Source organism: Sardina pilchardus, chromosome 18, assembly GCF_963854185.1.
Source record: "Sardina pilchardus chromosome 18, fSarPil1.1, whole genome shotgun sequence".
Classification (NCBI taxonomy): domain Eukaryota; kingdom Metazoa; phylum Chordata; class Actinopteri; order Clupeiformes; family Clupeidae; genus Sardina; species Sardina pilchardus.
In genome coordinates this window covers 8,779,635-8,801,030 of record NC_085011.1, presented here as the reverse complement: position 1 = coordinate 8,801,030, position 21,396 = coordinate 8,779,635, and the positions used below count along the sequence as shown (strand labels likewise).

Genomic DNA, 21,396 nt, shown 5'->3' with positions numbered 1-21,396 from the left:
GCTAAAGTTGACTAAAAAGAGGAATATAAAATTATCTTTTGAGAATTGATTGTAATTCCTTAATTCAAAAAATGAGTAAAAATCAAACCGCTAAGGACACAAATTTTCTTTGTGATTGAAGAATGTATCGTAAATAGATCAATGTTCTTCCTTAAATACAGGTTGCATAAGTAATTGACCCCTATGTTAAATTCCCATAGGAGCAGGAGGATTTTTTATATGTTTTTATTTTTAAAGGCCAGCTATTTCATGGATCCAGGATATTATGCATCCTGATAAAGTTCCCTTGGCCTTTGGAATTAAAATAGCCCCACATCATCACATACCCTTCACCATAGCTAGAGATTGGCATGGTGCTTTTTCCAGTTAGCCTATTAGCCTGTTTGATGCTCATTGAGCTCAATGCAAATCAAACAGGCTAATAGGCTAACTGGAAAAAAGCACCATGCCAATCTCTAGCTATGGTGAAGGGTATGTGATAATGTGGGGCTATTTTAATTTCAAAGGCCAAGGGAACTTTATCAGGATGCATAATATCCTGGATCCATGAAATAGCTAGCCTTTAAAAATAAAAATATATAAAAAATCCTCCTGCTCCTATGGGAATTTAACATAGGGGTCAATTACTTATGCAACCTGTATTTAAGGAAGAACATTGATCTATTTACGATACATTCTTCAATCACAAAGAAAATTAGTGTCCTTAGCGGTTTGATTTTTACTCATTTTTTGAATTAAAGCATTACAATCAATTCTCAAAAGATGATTTTATATTCCTCTTTTTAGTCAACTTTAGCATGGGTGTGAATACTTACTATACCCACTGTATACCCTAGCTCTAGATATTTCACTTCCTCACTACATTCTTGGCACTTTATTTGTGGTATAGCAAAATAGCATAGTAATATAAGCTATAGTAATATAAACTGTATAGGCATGACTTAGCCAAAGCCATTTAGAGTGAAGTGGCCAAGACCAGGTGGTTTGTTTGATGTAGACTCACAGTCTAGTCTGACTCCTCTCCTCCTCCCTCTCCCCCCTTTTCCTCTCCCCTCCTCTTCACTGCATCCTTCTCTAATTCCTTTCTTTTCCCTCCTCTCTCTTCCTTCCCTTTCTTCTCCCCTCCTCTCCTCTTCCCCTCTCCTCTCCTTTCTTCTCTCCTCTCCTCACCTCCTCTCCTCTCTCTTCCTCCCATCTCCCCTCCTCCCCTCCTTTCTCCTCTCCTCTCTCTTCCTCTCCTCTCCTCTCTCTTCCTCCCTCTCTTCTCCTCCTCCAGGGTATGCTGTAACTGCTGGGCACTTCTCCACCCCCAACACCATTGATGTGGCTGCCGGTGCACCCCAGGACAGTGGTGGTGGAAAGGTACAGAGCAGTATTGAAAAAACTGTGACTGTCCTGTACAGTATAAAGTAACTTGGTGCTGTGTTTAAGGCAGTCAAATGTCCGAGGCACACCGATGTAGTGAAAACAGTTAAAAATCTGTTATTGCATTGGATAAAAAGCCTACGCGTTTCGACTCTACTGAGTCTTCCTCAAGGCAATCCAGTAGTCTGCTCAACCGACAAAATAGGCTCACATTATATACAGTACAGTCTGGTTGGGAGCATTCATACTATATTATGCAAGTTCTATCTTGACAGTGGCATTGTTCATTCACAATGTGTTTATACATTATAGGGCTAGTTTATATTATGGTTGTTCTAGGTACACAGTGAGGTGGCTCACTCAGAATGTTTACACCGAAGATTCCGCTCCGCTCTAAGATCTTTGGTTTACACATCATTCATAATCACAATGTTTACTCACACAACAAGATTATACAGTGTAGTGGTGTGGAATGATATATTATATAGTTCTTCTAGTTTGGCATGGCAATGGTGACGGCTGGTGCCAGGCTGTGTTGAGGGAGCTCGAGGAGACTGGTTTGAACTGGTTCTGCCTCCTCTGCTAAGGAAGCTCCTTCAGCCTAAATTAGTCTACAAGAAGAGCTAATTACATCAAAGGGAATTTAATTTGAGCCGATATGACTGCTAACAGTGTTTCTCCCTTCCTCAGGTGTATATTTTTAGAATTGAGGGCTCATCACTGGTGAAGATTTTTCAAGCCTCAGGGAAAATGGTAGGTGTTTTAGCAAACCGTCAACACTCAACTAGCTCAACTAGAGGTATGGTAAAGCCACCATCTGTTTGCAGGAGGAGATTGCATTGTCCCGTGTAATGACCGATTTGCATGCGATACATGTACATTTGCAAAAATAAACACGATTCAGGTTTTTGTTTCACTTCCATAAACATTTTCCATCAGCTTATGTTTTTTTTTCCCCCAAAACATCATTGACAGAATATGTTTAGCAGTTGTTGCATGACAGTAAGTTTATTGTTTTGCATTGAGAGCTCCATGGAGCATATGTTTTATATGTTTATGGAATAAAGTGCCTGAGGGGAGGAACTCTAGCAGAGACTCGATCCACGCTCAACATCTGACTCCAGTCTTTCAATAGCCAAGTGGCCCCCATAACATAACGTGCCGACATCATGTTAGTAAATAACCCTCTGCATGGCTGATGGTGTTTTTACAATCATGACGATGTTCTTGGAGAGTGAGTTCAGCAGTGCCTGGTGGTGGTTCTCTGAACGTTCTCAGAAGTTTTTTTGAACGTTTTTTTGATGGTGTTCTTGATGATGTTCTTGGAGAGAGAGTTCAGCAGTGACTGGTGGTTCTTTGAACGTTCTCGGAAGGGTTTTTTTTTTTTCAACTTTTTTTACTGTGTCTCTTGATGGTGTGTCTGCGTAACCTGACCCAAAGCTCTCTCTGTGTGTCCCTGTGTCTGTGGCTTGGTTCCAGATGGGCTCTTACTATGGCTCCTCATTGTGTGCAGTAGATCTGAATGGGGACGGGCTGTCCGACCTGCTGGTGGGAGCCCCCATGCACAGCCATCAGCGGGACGAGGGGCAGGTCACCGTCTACCGCAGCTATGGCAATGTGAGTGTGTGTGTGAGTGAGTGTGTGTGTGTGGTGTGTGGTGTGTGTGTGTGTGTGTGTGTGTGTGTGTGTGTGTGTGTGTCTGCGTGTCTGTGTGTCTGTGTGTCTGTGTGTCTGTGTGTGTGTGTGTGTATGTGTGTGTGTATGGGAGGTGAGTATGTATGAGTGTGTGAACAGTTTATACTGTGTCTTTCACCTTTTTGTTTGGGAGGCTCGGCATGGTAAACCATTCCCACTTGTCTTATCTTAATTTACCACCGTCTCTGTGTCCATAGGGAGTCATGGACGAGGTGGCAGTCCTGAATGGGGACAATGCTTACAATGCCCATTTTGGAGAATGCATTTCTGCCATTGGGGACATCGATGATGATGGTTACCAAGGTCAGTGTGTGTTGTTAGCGGTCATTCAGGAACATCTATGATAAGTGTTTTAAAACATTCTCCTAGTACTGCACTCTCTTGTTTTTATTCTGATTGCGGTGTGTGTTTGACTTGGGTGTATTTTCTCATCTCTCATCTCTCAAGACTTGTCAGTGTTATCACCAGAAGAGATTTTCCTTTCCCCATGATGCGGATTCCAAAATATTTTTGTTCGTTATTGTGTTCATGGACATTCCATCAAGGGAGAAAAAAAAACGTGCAAATTCAATCAATCTGGACCGTGTACCATAAAAATCGACTTTTTATCTCTTGTTGGGGGTGTCTCTCACGCTCGCGTCCAAAAACCCTCCTGAGAGATGAATGACCCAAAGTGAATAATAACCTGAGAAAGCATAACTCTCTGGCATGGCTCTCTCATGCCTTTCACAGCCTGAAATTGCACCATAAATCGCACTTTTGGGTGATGCTGTAACGTAACCGAAGCACTTGTCTGAGAGCTGTGAAGGGAACTGAACTTGGATTCCGCCGTGTCAGGGCTTTATGTTCAATGCCACTGGCTCCTTCAGACGGTGTATTCGGCTCATTACGGCATGATGGATGCACGCGTGTTTAAAGTGAACATGAGAAGGCATGCTGTTTTAATTATTATGGGGTGGTGGGAATCTTCTGGAAATGCGTTTTCCCCCCCTTCTTCAGTTCTCCCTCTCTTTCTCTCTCTTTTTCTCATAGTCCCCCCTCTCTCTCTCACACACACACACACACTCTGTCTCTCACACACGCACACTCACAACACACATCCTGCCATTTTTCCTGGCACTTTGCGAGCCAATCATAGGCTTTTCTTGGCAAGTGATGCACACTTCTCAAGGAAGCTTGAAGTTATTTTCTGGTCTCAGTTCATCCCCCCCCCCCCCACTCCCCCCCCATGTTATTCCGATAGGGCTCAGGGTGCTCTCATGGCAGAGTCTCCATATCTGATATGCAGAAAGGAGCTCGAGTGTTCTCCACAGCTTGAGGACTGAGCTTGTGAATCATTCAAGAGTAATTGACCTTGAAGAGCCCACAGTGAACTGCTGAAGTCCAATACCTGCCTTTCCAAACCAAACAAAGCGCCTCTTTGCAATCACTTAGGCAGGCAGGAGACACCGCTGTTTGTAAAGTCCACCCCATGGGCACTTCAGTAGCCTGAGCAGAATGATAAGCCGGCCTAATAGTTTGTGGGCGGCCGGCCGGGGTGCGAGCGTTCTGTTTTCCTGGAAGTCATACATGTGAGTGTTTACAAGAGTGCATTTGCCAGGCTTTAGCCCCCCACGACCTCCGACCCCCGAGATATTTGCTGTGCTCGTAATGCAGCGTTATTTGCCAGTGAAATGCAAGCTGGTAAATAACTGCATGAAAATGAGCAAATTAACCTGCTTGAGTAACAAAAGAACAGTCATGAAAATCTCGAGGGGTTTTTCGGCAAACTTCTTTTGAGTATAAGCGTTGAATCCGCACACCTGGGATTTTTTTTTTTTTTTTTGCGCGCGCGCGCTGCAAAGCATGACAAAAGAGTGTTGTTCTGCAGGTTAGAAGGTCCATTTTCCACATGTTTTGTTTGGACGGACCAGAGACAGCTCGTGTAAATCCAGAGCCCCGTTCTTTATGGCGCTGTTTCCACTGGTGCAGAAGTCGCACCGCTTTATGGGCACGGACAACACTTAAGTGTCTATTAAGTGACTTAACAGTGTGTGCTGGCCAAGCGGGGCCTGGCCTCGTGCAAACAGGGGGGGGGTTTATGGGGGTCCTCACACACAGTGGGCAGCGGTGTGCCGTGCGATTCCAGTCGTGCCTTTCGCTGGTCATGTTTACTTTTGCCCAGATGCGGTCCTGGATCTGTCTCATCTGTTCTCATCTCCTCTCTAACCCCCTCGCTCTTTCTCTCCCTCTCCCTCTCTCTCACTTCCTCTCTCTCTCTCTCACTCACTCTCCCTCTCTCTCTTTCTTTGTCTCTCCCTCTGTCTCTTTTGCTCACTGTCTTTTGCCCCTCTGTCCTCCCCCTCTTTCTTTTAATCTTTTTTTCCATCTTTCTCTCACTTTCTGTCTGTTTCTAATTTTTTTTTGCGTGGTTTTATTTATTCTCACCCCCCCCCCTCTCTCCCTCTCTTTCTCTCTCTTTCTCTCTCTCTCTCTCTCTCTCTCTCTCTCTCTCTCTCTCTCTCTCTCTCTCCTGTCTCCTCTACTATAGATGTAGCAATAGGAGCTCCCAAGGAGGACGACTATGGTGGAGCGGTGTACATTTACCACGGGGACGCCAAGGGGATCACCAGCAAATACTCCATGGTAATCGCTCCTATCTGTCAGCACAGTGTTTCTCTCTCTGTGAGGGGAGGTGGGGAGGCACGCTTGGGTCTCTGCCCTGTGTAAAGTCATCATTAAACAAGCAAAAAGACTCTGAAAAGATTATTGGTCTTGCCACAGAGCAAACACCACGAGCTGCTAATGTTACATCTATTGATGGCTGATACATCATAAGGTAACATCCAGCGTCATTGTATTTGGCCACAGATATTTCAAACCAGAGCTATTCATAGATGTTATTGTGCCTGTATTTGGTCTGAAAATACTCTACTGTTAGTAAAAACAATCAGAGGACTCATACATTGTTTATAATTGTGGTCTATTGGCTGCAATTGAAAGACTGGTAATCTAATTGGGTTGCATTACATAAAGAATAGAGTTAAGTGTGTTGATTGTAATCATTTGGGGGGGGGGGGGGGGGTTACAGACAATCAATGATTAGTCGTATTAAGTAACATGACGTATGAGACCGTAATAGCCATCTCTGTGTTAGGGAATTGATATGAGCGAAAGAGGCGTGCACTCAATGCTGTACTGCCCACACACACACAAGGGAGTGGGGTTCAAGTGGACAGTCTGAATGTGGGAGGGGTGAGTGGGTGAGAGGGTCAGAGTGCTGGTCACCTCCCAGACAGTGATGGATGGACCCCTGCGCGGGTAGAGGTTATGATCAATGTGTCTGATTGTCACCTTGATTGATTGTCCACAGAGGCTGTCTGGACAGAGTGTTAATCCGGGCCTGAGGATGTTTGGCCAGTCCATCTCGGGGAATGTGGACATGGATGGAAATGGCTACCCAGGTTTGGCACGCTTCACCGTACCCCCGCGGCACAGATTTACCGACCGGCACAAACATATTTAACTTCAGACCCGTGCTAAATCAGAACTCACGGGGAATGCTTTGATATCCGGGCCACCAGACAATAGAAACCCTCTGCTTGGAACCGCACAGGCTCAAACACTCAAGGGGGGCACCTTGCTTTAGTTTGGTTTTCAGCCTAGGAACAACAACTTCAATAACAAGAACATAAAAACAGCAGCCACTCTTTCGCAGTGACAAGTGTGAAGAAATGAAGTGCTGTCTTAATTTCCAATGGAGCCTTTTAACACATTCCCCTGTCGGGATAGTTGTCCGCGTGATGTTGTGGTATTTTGTTTACAGCATTCCTCCCTGGACACTTGCACATTCATGGAATACAAAAAAGAAAGGAAAGAAAGCCATAAAACCTTAGCCATAGAACCTTACCATCTTGCCTTCCTTTCCCTTGTAAAAACTAACATAAAAAAGCAAATAATACATGATTCAGATGTTTAGTAGGTGTAGACATTACTGATTTTGTTTCCTCATTGTAATGCAATGTTGCTGATTTGGAAGAGTCACTCTCAGATGTACCGGTAATGTTCATTATGACTTCTCACATTTGTGTGTGTGTTTTTTATTTTATCCTAGACGTGACCATAGGTGCTTTCATGACCGACAGTGTGGTTCTGCTAAGGTGAGTGAAATCTCCCGCTGCTGTTGAGTTGAGTTCCAGCGGCCTGTTGAGTTCCTCGTTGAGAGTCACGACGTGGCCTATCATTTCCCCTGTTGTGTGATGTGATGTGCCATGTCTGCTCTGGCTCCGCCCCCTCCACAGGACCCGGCCCGTCATCACGGTGGAGGTGTCCATCTTCCTGCCCGTCTCCATCAACATCACGGTGCCCCGGTGTCACGAGGGGCCTCAGCACCTCAACTGCTTCAACGTCACCGCCTGCTTCCTGTTCAGGGGCAAACAGGTTCCTGGACAGATCGGTGAGGAAGCCATTATTCAGTCATCACTGGGCAGCAGCACCATATCTGCCATGCTCCTTTGCACCACCTCAGGAGATGTGCCAAGACTTTTAGTCGAATCTGAATCTATTCATAACAAGACTTGTTTATGGTTGTATGTCACCCAGGATACACACAGCATGTGATGTCATGATTGATTGCCTCAAGCCATAGATGGAGCCAGGACTTAGAGCTGAGAGTTGTCATTGGTCAGGTAGTGGGTGCGGTTAGTGACACAAGGGTGGGTGTGGCCTCTCCACAACTGGTGGGTGTGGTGAGTGAGTCCCCTCAGTGCGGTAGTGTTCTGACTGGTTAGGTGAGGAGTGGCTGTTGCACATGGCCCTGTCCCGGCTGGGTGGGGTTGTTTTTCATGTGGGTGTGTGACGGCGCGTGGGGTCTGTTACATAAAGGGGTTGCGGGCCAGAGAGAGTGGGAATAAGGAGCGCTCTGTTTGACCATTTGGCATGGCCGCTGGAAAACTGCGGCACCTCGCGTCTGGTGACGCCCCAAGGACAGCCGCCCTTCCGCCGGCGGAGTGAGGTCACCGCGTCCCTTTTCACTTTTCTCGTTTTTTAAATTTTTCTTTTTTATGTTTTGCTGAAGAGAGAACACTGTGCTTTGCCCAAGCGCAGCCCCTCCCAGAGTTTCCTCAACAAGCACCAACACCCTGTGAGGCAACCACTTCAGACCTGCTCTTTTTTATTTGTCTTTTGTCGTTTTTCTCCTCCTTCTCTCCCTCCCTCTCTCCCTCCCTGCCTCTCTCTCTCTCTCTCTCTCTCTCCCTCTCTCTCTCTCTCTCCCTCTCTCTCTCTCTCTCCTCTCTCTGTCTGGATGAGGAACAACTCTTTGGCACCGTAGGGGTGTTCCACCACACAAACATGGCTAAACCCTGACCTCATCCGCATGATTTCACATCTACATTTTAAACAGAGACCTTAAGTGCTGCTAGCCTCCCTGTTAGGAAGCATGGCTCAAGTCAAAATGGGGACTAGTTGGACGGAGTCCCAGTGTTGTGTTGGGTCTCTATCAATGTGGGAATTAAGCCTGTTAACTCAGAGTTTTGACCGAGTGCCACCACTTGCAAAATGTTCATGATACAAGGGTTTATTTTTAACTGCAGTGTCCACAGACGCTTTCTGTTTAAACCCATGTGTTAGTATTTGAATCAATGAGTCATGTCCTGTGTGTGCGTGTGTGTGTGTGTGTTTGTGTGTGTGTGTGTGTGTGAGTGAGTGGGTGTAATACATTTACTGTACCCCTGACTTGCCTGTGGGCCTCCTTTCCTCTCTGATTTTCTCTCCCTCCATCTCTCTCTCTCTCTCACTCTCTCTTTCATTCTCTCCCCTCCCTCTCTCTCTCCCTCTCGCTGTTCAGAGTTGCTGTACAACCTCACGGCTGATGTGGACAAGCGGCATAAGGGCCAGCCCTCGCGGGTCTACTTCACGCACAACAGAGAGCAGACCACCGTCCTCAGCCAGGCCCTCAGCCTGGACGTCCAGCGGCAGGAGTGCCACCACTACACCGCACACGTCCGGGTGAGTGTCCCCTCCAGGACTGGACCTTTTGACCCCTTGACCCCTCGACCCCTTGACCCCTGTGGGGTCCTCATGTCCATAGGCTTTGGGCTCCCACCCTTCAAGCAAGGCCAAGAGTCCCAGAGTCTTGTTTAAAAAAAACAGCGCTTTGGTCATTGCTTACAGTCTGAGTTCGGGGTCATGTGATGTACTGTTTGTGTGTTGCCATGGCCAAGCTGGGTTTGTGCTGTGAACATTTCGCTGAACATTTCCATTATTTGTCAGGCCAAACCATGTTGTTTTCCAAATTCATTCTGCACTGTGCATGAATGTGTGTGTGTGTGTGTGTGTTACATAAGAGGTTTTGTGTGTGTGAGCGCCACCCCTGCTTTTCTCTAGACTAAACATAAAAACAATATTTGTATTCACAGTGACCAGTATGTCACCAAGTCAAACAGTCTTGGCTCCATTTTACTGTCATTCTATGTCAAAATTTTATTTTGGCCCGTTTCTGACAGCGTAGTTCCCAGAATCAAATTGTGGCGATGTGCAGTAGTGTCCATGCAAACATATGACTGCGAGCACAATGCATAAAGCTAATTGGCCAGTAGAGCGGTCATACTCGGGTCAAGACTTCAGGCCCCTCGGGGGCTCTCAGGATCTCATATGAATTCACCTCATTATATGTCACCCTCACATCCTCACCCTAAAGCAAGCAGATGTAAGTAACACGGAGGCCCTTGCTGAGTCCACTAGCGTCCTGCTCCGTCCCCTTGCCTTGTGAATGGATTTATCGCAGGCCCGGCCCCCTTTGGTCAGAGCAGGCCATACTGTTCCTGCATATAGTGGCCTTTTGTTGTCTGTTCTAATTGGCCCGTTTAAGAACAGGAGCCACAGCTTAGAGAGCCGTGGCCTCGGGGGCCGGCAGCTAATGGCGGCTGCTAACAAGAGTGCCCACACAAAGAGCGTCCGCTACGCGCGGGCCAGATTTACAGGCCTCTTTAGGCCCTTCCTCTCTCTCTCTCTCTCTCTGGGGGAGCTGTGGAAAGAGAGAGCGAGAGGGCCGACATATGTTTCTTTATACCGCACACCACTTCATACACACATGGATAAACACATACGCGCACATACACACATGCACACACACACACACACACACACACACACATGCACATACACATGCACACGCACACACACACACACACACACGCACACACACGCACACACACACACACACATGCACATACACACACACGCACACGCACACACACACACACACACACACACACACGTAAGCTAACACACTTGAGCATGCGCTTGCATAAGCATCTGCTCCAATGTGAAGTTTGTCAAACAGGCTCTATATTCTTCTCACCCTCTCTTAACAATCAGCACATTGATAGTGGCAGATGTTCATGAGCTGCCAGATCCTAAGCACCTTTGTCAGGTGAAAGTGGCAGGTTGCGTCAAACAGTTTTTAAGCGTGACCGACGTGATGTGGCACATCAGACATCTTGAGGCAGTCATCTGTGTGTCATGTCGAGGATAATAGTCGGTCAGCTGAGTGAAGAGATGTTGTTGTGACACTCGCCTCTTCTCAGGTTACAGCCGGCCCCACATAGTTTATTGCATGTGAACTAGCCACTGCTATGGCTGTCGATCATTCCATGATGGCGGTGTTTTGTCTCTGCGTGCAAACAAAGCACACTGAATAGGCATTTAATAAACACTGAATTGGCTGTTTATTTACCACATCCAACCACACCAAGTGACTCTTGGCATACTCATTAGAGTTTGTTTTCATAAGTGCATTTTTGGTGTGCCTTGAGGATCTACAGAGCTGATAGTGGACTGTGTTTGCGAGTGGTGACGCCAGCAGGCTGTTGTATGTTTGTGCGCGTTTGATTTATTGAAGCGTGTAAGATGTTTTGCATAGGAGTCATAGCTGTGCTCGTTGCGAGCCTCTAAGCGGCTCAGATGTGTCTGTGTGGGCCGGAACATTAGCGTCGGGGATCTGGTGTCGCCCCACATAGTTGGCATCTCTGGGCAAACTCTAATGTGTGAATGGGATAAACACACTTCGAAACGAATGAAGACGGCGTATTAATCATCTACAGGCCCTGGTGTGTGTCAGAGTGTGTGTGTGTGTGTGTGTGTGTGCGTGCTGTGTAGGCAGCCTTGTATGACCACACGCTGAGATCCAATGCATTTTGGATTTGCGCGTAACTACTTTTAAAGCGGATCCTTACATCCCGGTTTTCTGCGTAATTAGAATGAAAATCCAACAAACAGAGAGAGAGAGAGAGAGAGAGAGAGAACACTGGGACAAAAGACTGGAGGAAAGTCTGTGCTTAAAGTGAAAGACCCAAACAAAGCTCATGTGCCTGTGGTTGGGCCTGGTATTTGTGGTATTCTTGGGGTTTAGTTGAAGGGGTCGGGGAAGGGGGGAATAGGCCACAGCAAACGATTCCTATAGCTCATACTGGAGTCAAGCATGGCCACCAATACCTAAACTATTTCCCAAGAGCGTAATTCATGTCGTAGAATGTGTACAGAAGGATGGCTGTTTGCAAAGCAACTTGTCTAAAATTCAAATATACAAATGACTAGAAGTATTAAAACATGCCGGACACGAAATGGTTGACTGATATGTAACCGAGGGGAACCTGGGTTGTGAGAATTGAGTGAACTTCAGGGTTTCTAACTTTACTAGACAAAATCAACAAGGCCTCTTCATAGTCTGGACACGGGAACACAAGGCTATTTCTTATTTCTATCTGTCAGTTTCTCTGTAAATCATAAAAATTCCAAACAACAGCTCTGTCCACTGTAACATAACCTCCCATGTGCCTGCTGTTAGTGAAAGATTCTTTCATTTCGTGCAGATTTCTGTTTGAGTCGAGATGCTGTTTAAGTTGGCGAAATTGCTTTGTTTGAAGTGCGTGTGGAACCAGCAGTCATGGCCATGAGGTGTCTGGGGCTTGTTTAGTCTGGCCTGGCCAGACATGGTTATTGTTGGATTTAGATTATAGATAGCCATGCATTTATTGTGTTGATTGAGGGGCAAATATGCTATAGTCGTGTTAGCTGGCTCCGCAATTGCACAGCATGGACCATTTGCTTGAACATGTCAGGCTGAGGGTGAAGCCCCACCAAACCTCACCGTTTGCCTGGTGCCGTGTGATTGGTTGAGAAGTGTTGAGAATTGTTTAGAAATGGTGGATACATATAATGAATTGCTTCCAGAATGTTGCCATTGTTTGAGCAAAATCATCACTTTCCATAGTGAGTTGGGAGTATAGTTTCTGAATCTTTCCAAAACAATGGTCAGAGATGAAAGATGTAGCCAATCAAGGTGATGATGAAGGGTAATACCTTAGCCAAGCTTAACACATGTGATTTTGTAAAAATTTGCTGACTTCCTGAACACACACATGTGTGCGTGTGAGGAACATAATTGCTTGTGTCACCGAGAAGAAGCGAAATGACTATCATCAGACCTGATTTGCCCGCCATCTCAGGGGGCCGTCCTCCCTAGCCAATCCTGTCATTTATCTAGCTTGAGTGTCTGCCCACATCAACCAGGCCTCCCATTCGCTTGTAGAGGTATGCTAATGGAAGCCAGCTGGTGCTCCACTGGATTCTCATGGGCTTTTGTGTGTGCGTGCGTGTGTGTGTGTGTGTGTGTGTGTGTGTGTGTGTGCGTGTGTGTAGGGGGGGCTTTGCTGTGCCCCCTCCCCTTCCCTTACCTCTATCCCCCCTCCCCTCAAAACGTGCTGTGAAAACAGCGAGCCCCGCTATGGAAGCTAACGTCACAGTGGGTTCATGAGCTTATGTTGTGTCAACGGGCCCGGCGCTCCGGGCTTGGCCCTGGTGATGGAAAAGTGGCTGGGGGTTTGGTTGACTGCCCTCACACTGACACGTGAGCGCATGGTCAGTCTTCGCGCTGACCCTTTTCAGGAGGAGAAAAGTACTGTACTGAACTGTAGCTCAGGATAGCAACCAACGAGAGGGAGGAACGTCAATGTAAGAACGTCAATGTAAGAAAGTAACTCAACTCCCGTTACCTTAACAGCTGTACAGTATGTGATGGTAATGCTCCCAGAAATCGAATTAAACCAAATAAACTCCGTCTCACGTTATACAAGACTGTAATTGTTTCTGCAATTATTATTATTGCAAATGTAACTTAGAGAAAGAGTATTATGGGATCTCAGAAAGGATACAAATCAAATTAACTTATTAAAAAATAGTGGTATACAGTAGTCTCTAGCGGTCACTGCTTTGGCCAACTGTATAAACCATTAATTCTGTGATATTCTGCTCTTTAATTAGGAAAGCTCCGTATAGAAATTGAATTAATGGACATATGGTCGTGAGCAGGGGTTTTATTTATTTTAAAGCACGGTAAAGGCAACAGGAGAGGCTTTGACTGAGCACCCACTGATGATTGATGAAAAGAGTTCTGAAATCACAGAGGTTTTAGCCAAGGTTAACACAAAGTTACAAGGCAGCACTGAGAAAACTAGTTGTGATGAACAATAATACACAGTGAAAATCTGTACCACTACAGTTGTAAGATTTTTTGGTGGAAGAATGTAAGATATTATGTAACTGTTTCATGTTGATCATTTCAAACATGTTTCTATTGGCAAGGAGAATGGAACAGCATACCGGAGCTCCAGATGTTCTTTGTTTGGTTATTTTTAGCCAAATAAACGGCATACTCTGAGCACTTGTACCTCAGATTAAAGGAGAAAAACTATTTTTTTGTCATATTCATGATGGATGTCGGACGTTCTTTGGGATAATCACCAGAAGCCAGACGTTTCGTGAGCTGAGGCCAGAATCGGAGAAGCTCATGTTACTGTCATCCCTCAAAATCTCAACCCCGGCGTGAGTGTAGTCATCTGGGGCAGTTGGCACATTCATTGCTATTTATTGTTTCCTCTGATCACAAGTGGCTGTACGCTAGAAAAATAGCTTGTGTTTGACAAGCATTTCACCTTTTGATGGCTGGGTATTTTATCCTTAATCGGTCTGATTTCTGTATCCTTCAACCAGACTCCTGAACTTCACAGAAGCTAATAAATTGTCAATTTCTCTTCCTATATAATCATGCTATACCAAGAGACAGGAAGTCACACACAGACTGTGCAACACATGACATTTAATCAGCCCACCGTGTTTGCCAAACGATTAGCAAAGCATGAAATAATGTTTGCATGAAAACAATGCAATAATGTTCGCATAAAAACAATGCATACCTTGACTAGTTTTCGAACGGTACAGAGAAGCATAGAGGTATTTGAAACCACCCAGGTTTCAGTTGTTAACAGTTTGCTATAAATGTGTCAGCCTGTCCATGCCAAAAAGAGCACGAGTCTTATCCTCTGGCCTAGAATTTAAGCCTTGTTGATATGTTCCATCATAAAAGGTAAGCATAATTGCGCTGTAAGATACACAAAGCCATTTATTCCCAGAGTGTAACACGTGGTCACGTTTGCGTAAACAGGCTTTTCGTCACCGTGCCAACAGTCGTTAATGTTTTCATCATCCTCATCCCCCAGCTGTTTCACTATATTGTATACACAGTTGCATATATTTGTTGATAATAGGCCCCATTCACTGGCCTAGCTATCTGTGTACCAGCCCTGACCTCAGCCAGCCTTCCGTGAGGTGCATTTTAATGCTGAAAGTGGAGTCTAAATTAGGGCGCCCGCCCCGACCCGTGCTTGCGAACAGTTGCAGATTTATCTTGGGACATTTCCCTGGAGCTCTTGTCACCGCACTCCACATCTCCGACAGGTCCGTGTGGGTACCCCCTGTGTGTGTCTGACCTCGGAACTGCCACGCTGGATATTTAGGGCGTCATTAAACTCTAGATATCTGCCCAACCCCGGGCTGCAGCTGTGCAGTCCACCCCAGAGGACCGAGATGGGCAGTGGACCTGCATGATAATTAAAGTAGGTGAGGAGCAATGATCGTGCGGTGGCATATAGGGGGCATGCTGGAATCTGCCGTTAACCGATGCCAGCTTATGCCAGCTTATGCCACGTATAGCAGTCTCATTTCCTATGCAAAGACATGTCTTTTCAGTGGTGGATATCAAACACACTCCTCTGGCCTAGTTTTTCAGAGGTGCCATACTGAGAAGCCTCGTCTGTTTGGAAATGTGGAGTGGTCATTTGTTTTAATGGAGGCATTTGAAAACATTTACTCTGCCTCCTTTAACTTTTCACCCCGTGCCCGTTGTGTAGCTGACACTATTCAACTAGAACATTTTTCCAAAATATATCACTTTTTTCCCCCCTTTTTTGTTTGTTTTCAAGACTCAGCTGGTGTGATGTCAACCCGCTGACCCAGAGATTTAGGTTATGGAGACCCCTATAAGCCCCTTTCTTCGTCGAACTCTCCACGAGTGGAGTGACCCAGAGAGGCACACATTGCCCGCTACGCTACATGTACATCCATCCATTTGCCTCGCCACCGCATACAGTTCACTGGAAATGCACCATTCCCCTGGTGCCATTCTACTGGTTTTCATTTAGCTAAGGCCAAGAAAGCTGATACAGTGGCTATAGCTGGCAGGAAGGTAATCATATCCAGCTGTCCCCTATTAAGCACACTGGCAACCCTGCCACCTATTTATAAAACACGGGATGGAAAAAATATTAAAATGCAAAGAACCAACCATCCCCGAGTAAATTCGGTGGAAAAATTGAAAAGATCCTCTGGTCGGAGAAAAGGCAAATAAGATCCAGTCCAGATGAAGTGGGCAGTTTTGCACATATCACCCTCCGGGGTGCTTGCCAGGCTTGGGGTTGTGTTATAGTTATAGCACAACCTTACTTAGTGTTACGTGCTCCACTTGTAGGTTTCGGAAGAACATTGCATTCCCACTTCACTTTGTTTGGAATGCCATTTCATGTGCCATTGGACCTTGAATGCGGCTTAGTAGGAAAGCAGCAGAATCATCACTTTAGTGCGGACACACAACTCCTAATAGTTTCCACGCTCTGGCCTGCACATCTCTCAGACGACACGATACTTTGAAATCTTTTGTAAGTACATAGCATAAGCAGGAACTGTGCCTGACCTAATGCCTAATAATATCCATGATGGCATGGGAAAGGAACAATGCATATAGCACACGTTTACTTGGCGCTACTGACCCAAGTTCAAATGAGCAAATGTCCGTGGACTAGTTGTTGGTGAACAAGAATAGATTCTGGCCTCTGCACACACACCTCTGCTTTTCTATTTTTTGTCCTTTGTTCACATGATGTTAACAATCTTGTTTAGAACTTAGTTTGCGGCTCCCATAAAAGCACTGCAGGACCACAATAGGCACTAGTGTACCAGCCGTTTTGTAACCACCTCAGCTTAGCTAATAGGACCCTGCAGACTCGTACTGTCACCTAGAATGAAAATGTTGCTCGCTGAAATCGGTAGGGCTTCACCAAAGCTGTGTGCCACAGAGTTGCCCCGGGCTTCTCAGTGACTCGTGATCGTCCACACACACACACACACACACACACACACACACACACACACACACACACACACACACACACGTCAGGCCCCCCCTGTGCCCCAGGGGTCAGTAACCTGGCCGTGGTGATAATAGACCCTAATCTCCCTGCTCTGTTTTCCACCTGGCCACTCTCTCAACAAAGCGCGGGGAGCCGCTGAAAACAACAGTCAGCAAACGGAGCCCGCGTCTTTCTGTCCTCCTCTTATCAGCCTCGCAGTTGTTGTTGGAAATGTATCTCTTGCTATTGTAGCCTCGCGGTCAACAGTCTGTTTCCTGTGTGTGTGACCGAGCCGCGGCGCTGCACGCTGCACGAGGGGTCAGGCGCGCCGCCACATCAGAGCACGGTCAGAGTGGGAGCTGATGCCCACTGCTGAAACATGATTTCAGCGGGCGGATTAAGGGCAAATTGAAGAATCCGCTTCACAATGGGCACAATGATGTACTGTAGTGTGTGTGTGTGTGTGTGTGTGTGTGTGTGTGTGTGTGTGTGTGAGAGAGAGAGAGAGAGAATGTGTGTGTGTGTGTGTGTGTGTGTTTGAATGTGTGTGTGTGTGTGTGTGTGTGTGTGTGTGTGTGTGTGTGTTTGAATGTGTGTGTGTGTGTGTGTGGGTGTGGATTGGGGGGTACGAGGTCAAATGGCCTAGTTTTCTGACCAGTGATCTCATCAGCTACAGTACAGGAAGCATCTGGAACAAGTTCTGACAGACCAGGATGGGACTGGCCCGAGTTGACGTCGGGCCCAGAATGATAAAACTGCAGCGCCTTATCATGCATGACATGTAAGCTTATCCACTGCCTCTCCCCAAAGGATATCCCCAATCGTGAAAAGATTGCGCCGAGGCAGAGGCACTGACTGCCATCCCCTTCTCCCTCTCCGTGTCTGCCGACTTCTCGGTGCAGTATTTCCAGTATCCTATCGTGTTCAGTGCAGTAGGCTTGGAGCCATGACAAATAGGTGATAGAAATATGAAAAGCACCTTTTAAGGAAATCCAACTGAGATATTGACTCCATGCTCTATGCGGATCTTCTGTGTATGCTAATATTTGACTGCTCTCTCCACTGATGGGCCTTCGTAGATCGGTATGCTTGCCCCTAGAGTACTGTAGTTTTTAGATGCTATCTTTGGTATTGAAACCTCCAATATCCTGCCTGGAGATTTTGTGTGTGTATCAACACAATACGCCTCGGTTGCTAAGAGGATCTGGCAGCATCTGTGATTTTTAAATGCAAAAGAGTGGAAAGGAACCGTTTCCTGTTTGTGCACCGCGTTACATTATCTAGATGCTCAGGAAGTATATCTTCCCTAGGAGGGAAGCCCTAAAACAACGGTGTTGTTGTTTTTGGTGCCGCTGATGTGTTGTTGTTTGGCCCAAACAAAAACACCAGCAACCAAGACCCATACGGCTCAAGCGTCATCCTCTCCACTAAGTGTGAGTGGAGCCGCTGGTGATAATAAGGTCGTGTTTATTGTTGTTATTAATGAGCCTTGGAGTGCCGCAGCGTATGCCATCGTATAACATTACTCCATTTTCCAAAGTCACACAGTTCATGCAGTGCACTACCGTATATTGTTTTTCTTTTCAATGGGGCACGGTGACTAACCATTTTGAAAGATTCAGGGTGCCTGACCTCTATCTAAAAACACACTTTCCTATTGTTTGCGGAGGTATGACTCACCCACCCCCATATAATGCGAGCATACATCCCACAGCTTGGGCAACACTTGAGAGAGCAGCAGGCCTCATCTTTTTTGCATCATTGTGTTTCCATTGCCTCATCAGGGAAAAAACAATATTAGGCTGCCTCAGGCATCACAGGGGGTTGCATGGGAGGGGGTTGAGTTATGAAATGATCACTGGCATTCTGGCAAGAAGGACTAATGTCCCGGCAGCAACCACCTGTAATAGAGAGAAAATGAGCCGGTCCGCCAGTAGCTATACCGGCGGTGGCGCGGCGACCCAAAGGTGCAGCTCGTCAGATGTCACGAACCGAGCTGAGAGGTCACATGAACTCTCTGTACCGCGCTCCTCTGAAGAGAGGGTCCTGGGCTTGTGTTGAAAGCTTAAGAGGCTTGATTGAAGCCATACACCCACCATCCCCCTCGCCCCCCAAACACACGTGCACAAACACACGACACACACACACACACACACACACACACACTCTCTCTCTCTCTCTCTCTCAAACACGCAAAGGCACCGACTCAGTCAAGGCTGCTTCCATAAAAGGACCTGATCCAAATTCCCCATCTCCCTCCTATGCGGTTTTTTTTTTTACTCCAAAGCCGTTTGGCTTGGGTGCAGAGAGAGAGAGTGGGAGAAAGGAGAGTGAGTGAGTGACAGAGGGAGACAGAGAGAGAGAGAGAGAGAGAGAGAAAGAGAGAGAGAGTTGTCTATCTCCTCCCACAGTACAGCCGGATAAGGTAACATCAAGGAGTCATCCAGGAAACAGGGTGTAGGATGATGGAGGGCACTAGGTTGGAATTCTGGGAATGGAATGCCATTCCATGTGCTGTTGCAATATGGCCCCGCACGCGTTCCCCATATTCCCCTGATCCCCCCCTCCTACGCTATCTTCATGTGTACATGTGCTGTCCACTAACGGTCAACTCCTCTCACTACACTGGTCTCTCCCCCCCTTGGGACATGGATACTGTGTGGTCTCACTGCTATGAAAAGCATTCAATAAACATGACCCACAAGGAGATCTGATGCTAAGTGTTTATAACAGGAAACTGCCAAGCATATGTGAAGGAAAGGCAAAGAAAATATAACTGAAGGGCAAAACGATAGGATTTCTCTGTTCGGTAACGTGAAATGGATGCGGCCGACCCAAGATATACCCCAAAAGGTAATGTCTGTGGAGATATCGGAGAGCTATTTGAAGACCGAGACTGATTTAAAAGTATATATGTGTTGGCACGAGTTTAATCCCCAAGTGTTTGTTGAATGCTTTGCGCATGTTGGAACAACAAATCTTCTGAAGCTTGGCCGAAAAGCCCTAAATTCGTTGACAGCCTTCCCAATAGAGGATGAATGATGATTTCGTTTAGCGGGCTCGTCTCGAGCGGAAAACGTTTTCCATCTGCCAATTTACACCCGGGAAGCATGGCACCTCCGCTCCCGCTTTATAACTCCCAGCTGCACTCCCAGCCGCTTGAGGGTCAGACGCCGAAATGCCTTTTACCTGATGTATGCGCGCGCACGGCCATAAAATAAGTTTACTGTAATTTGTGTTTATGTGGCCGTGGTTCCAGTGAGCAACTCGTCTCTTCTGCGTTTTTTTGGCCTTAATTGTTGAGTTATGTGTGTCTCCCAAACCGAATGGGTCAACACGTAGGGTTCGGAGTAAACCGTCTCAACCGCAGGACAGTTTGTCTGCCGCGAGCATCAGTCGAGTCGCGCGGGGGAGTTTGGTCGGAGTTGGCTGCGATTCAAATCTAGAGGAGTTTGGGTCTTGTCAGAGGGTTGTGCGACAGTATAGGGGGAGTGTGTGTGTGTGTGTGTGTGTTTGTGTGTGTTTACATATCTGTATGCTTTCTATTTGTTTGTGTGTGCATGACTCGGTGTGTGTGAGAGAGAAAGAAAGAGCGAAAGAAAAAAAGGAAGAAAGGAAGAAAGAAAGAAAGAATGTGAGTGTGTATGTCAGTGCACGTGTCTGTGGGGGTGTAGTATTAGCGCATGGGAGGCGGAGAGAACCCAGATGGAACAAGTTCCCTGCCAGGGCAGCAGATAGGCCCCCCCCAAACGCCCCCCCACTCCCCGAATGCTGACACTAACTAAATGCACTCACATCTTCAGGCAGCTGAACTTTTGCAATAAGTGACCATTCCCATGGGAGTAAACATGACTGCCCTCCCTGGGGGTTAGCACAGCAATCGGAAACTATTTGAACAAGTAATTTTTTCCTCCATAAATAGAGAAGTGACAAGGACCAACACTATCATGGTTCTGGCCACATCAAAAGAGTAACTGTTTCTCAAGCACTATGACATTACTGATTTTAGAGCTGGCCCACTCACAAGGACATGTACTCTTTGAATAGAACAGGGGACATTTTTCATGTTAAATGTCAGATAATAATGTTGACAGTATTTTGTTTTAGGTTAAGGGTTACTTCATTCTTTGTATGTGCTTTGAACCACCAGCATGGTAGCCAAAACAGGTGCTTCATGCCTTGTGGTTAGCAAAGGCCATGTTGTGGTTTCAAGCGGCCTTTTAAAAAGGTCCGCTGGCTTATTAAAAAAATATGGAGGTCCGGAATTTCATTTAGCAGTTAGAGTTTTTAACCTGAGTTGGAGGGTGATCACAGAAATATCTGTTTTGTTTTTTTATTTTAATGTAATACAGGCTTAGAAGGCCTTTTAGTATTGTCCTTCCTTACCATGTTTATTCCCTCAGTATCACTTTCTGCTGGAGTTCAGGGAAGTACAAACAGTGCAGTTGTTGTTTATACATTTTCATCTCCAAATTCACAAATGAATTTCCTCAGAAATACAAAGCATATGACATAATCTGGCTTCGGGATTTGGAAAAATATCTTGTTAAATCTTGTCTGTCAACAAGTATTCTTAGTGTGTCCAAGATCCTTGTAATGGCATTAGCTAACAACCCACATTTCACTATTTAGTAAAATCCTAAGGCTTCAGTTTGACAGAAGTTGAATGAAAGAGGAGAGAACTTTTACCACAAAGTCGTATCAGCATTTATCCACGATTTATTTTGATATCTCGACTGCTTGCATTGTCGTAAGAGTCAGTTCATGACTTTTTGGCTCATTGGTTCCAGATGGAGTTTAGAATGGGCAGAAGATTGGGGTTGGGATGGGTTGG

At 46.1% G+C, this 21,396-nt stretch overlaps 1 protein-coding gene across 1 annotated transcript in view; it reads left to right on the top strand.

Moving 5' to 3' along the window:
* Positions 1–21,396, top strand: part of itga9 (integrin, alpha 9) — a 67,171-nt gene that overhangs the window by 18,447 nt on the left and 27,328 nt on the right. The window contains exons 7-15 of the mRNA XM_062519729.1: positions 1,277–1,362; positions 2,056–2,118; positions 2,845–2,982; positions 3,258–3,363; positions 5,591–5,685; positions 6,413–6,503; positions 7,154–7,199; positions 7,341–7,495; positions 8,888–9,048. Of these exons, the coding sequence (XP_062375713.1) occupies positions 1,277–1,362; positions 2,056–2,118; positions 2,845–2,982; positions 3,258–3,363; positions 5,591–5,685; positions 6,413–6,503; positions 7,154–7,199; positions 7,341–7,495; positions 8,888–9,048 (941 nt within the window). The remainder of the gene's footprint in view (positions 1–1,276; positions 1,363–2,055; positions 2,119–2,844; positions 2,983–3,257; positions 3,364–5,590; positions 5,686–6,412; positions 6,504–7,153; positions 7,200–7,340; positions 7,496–8,887; positions 9,049–21,396) is intronic.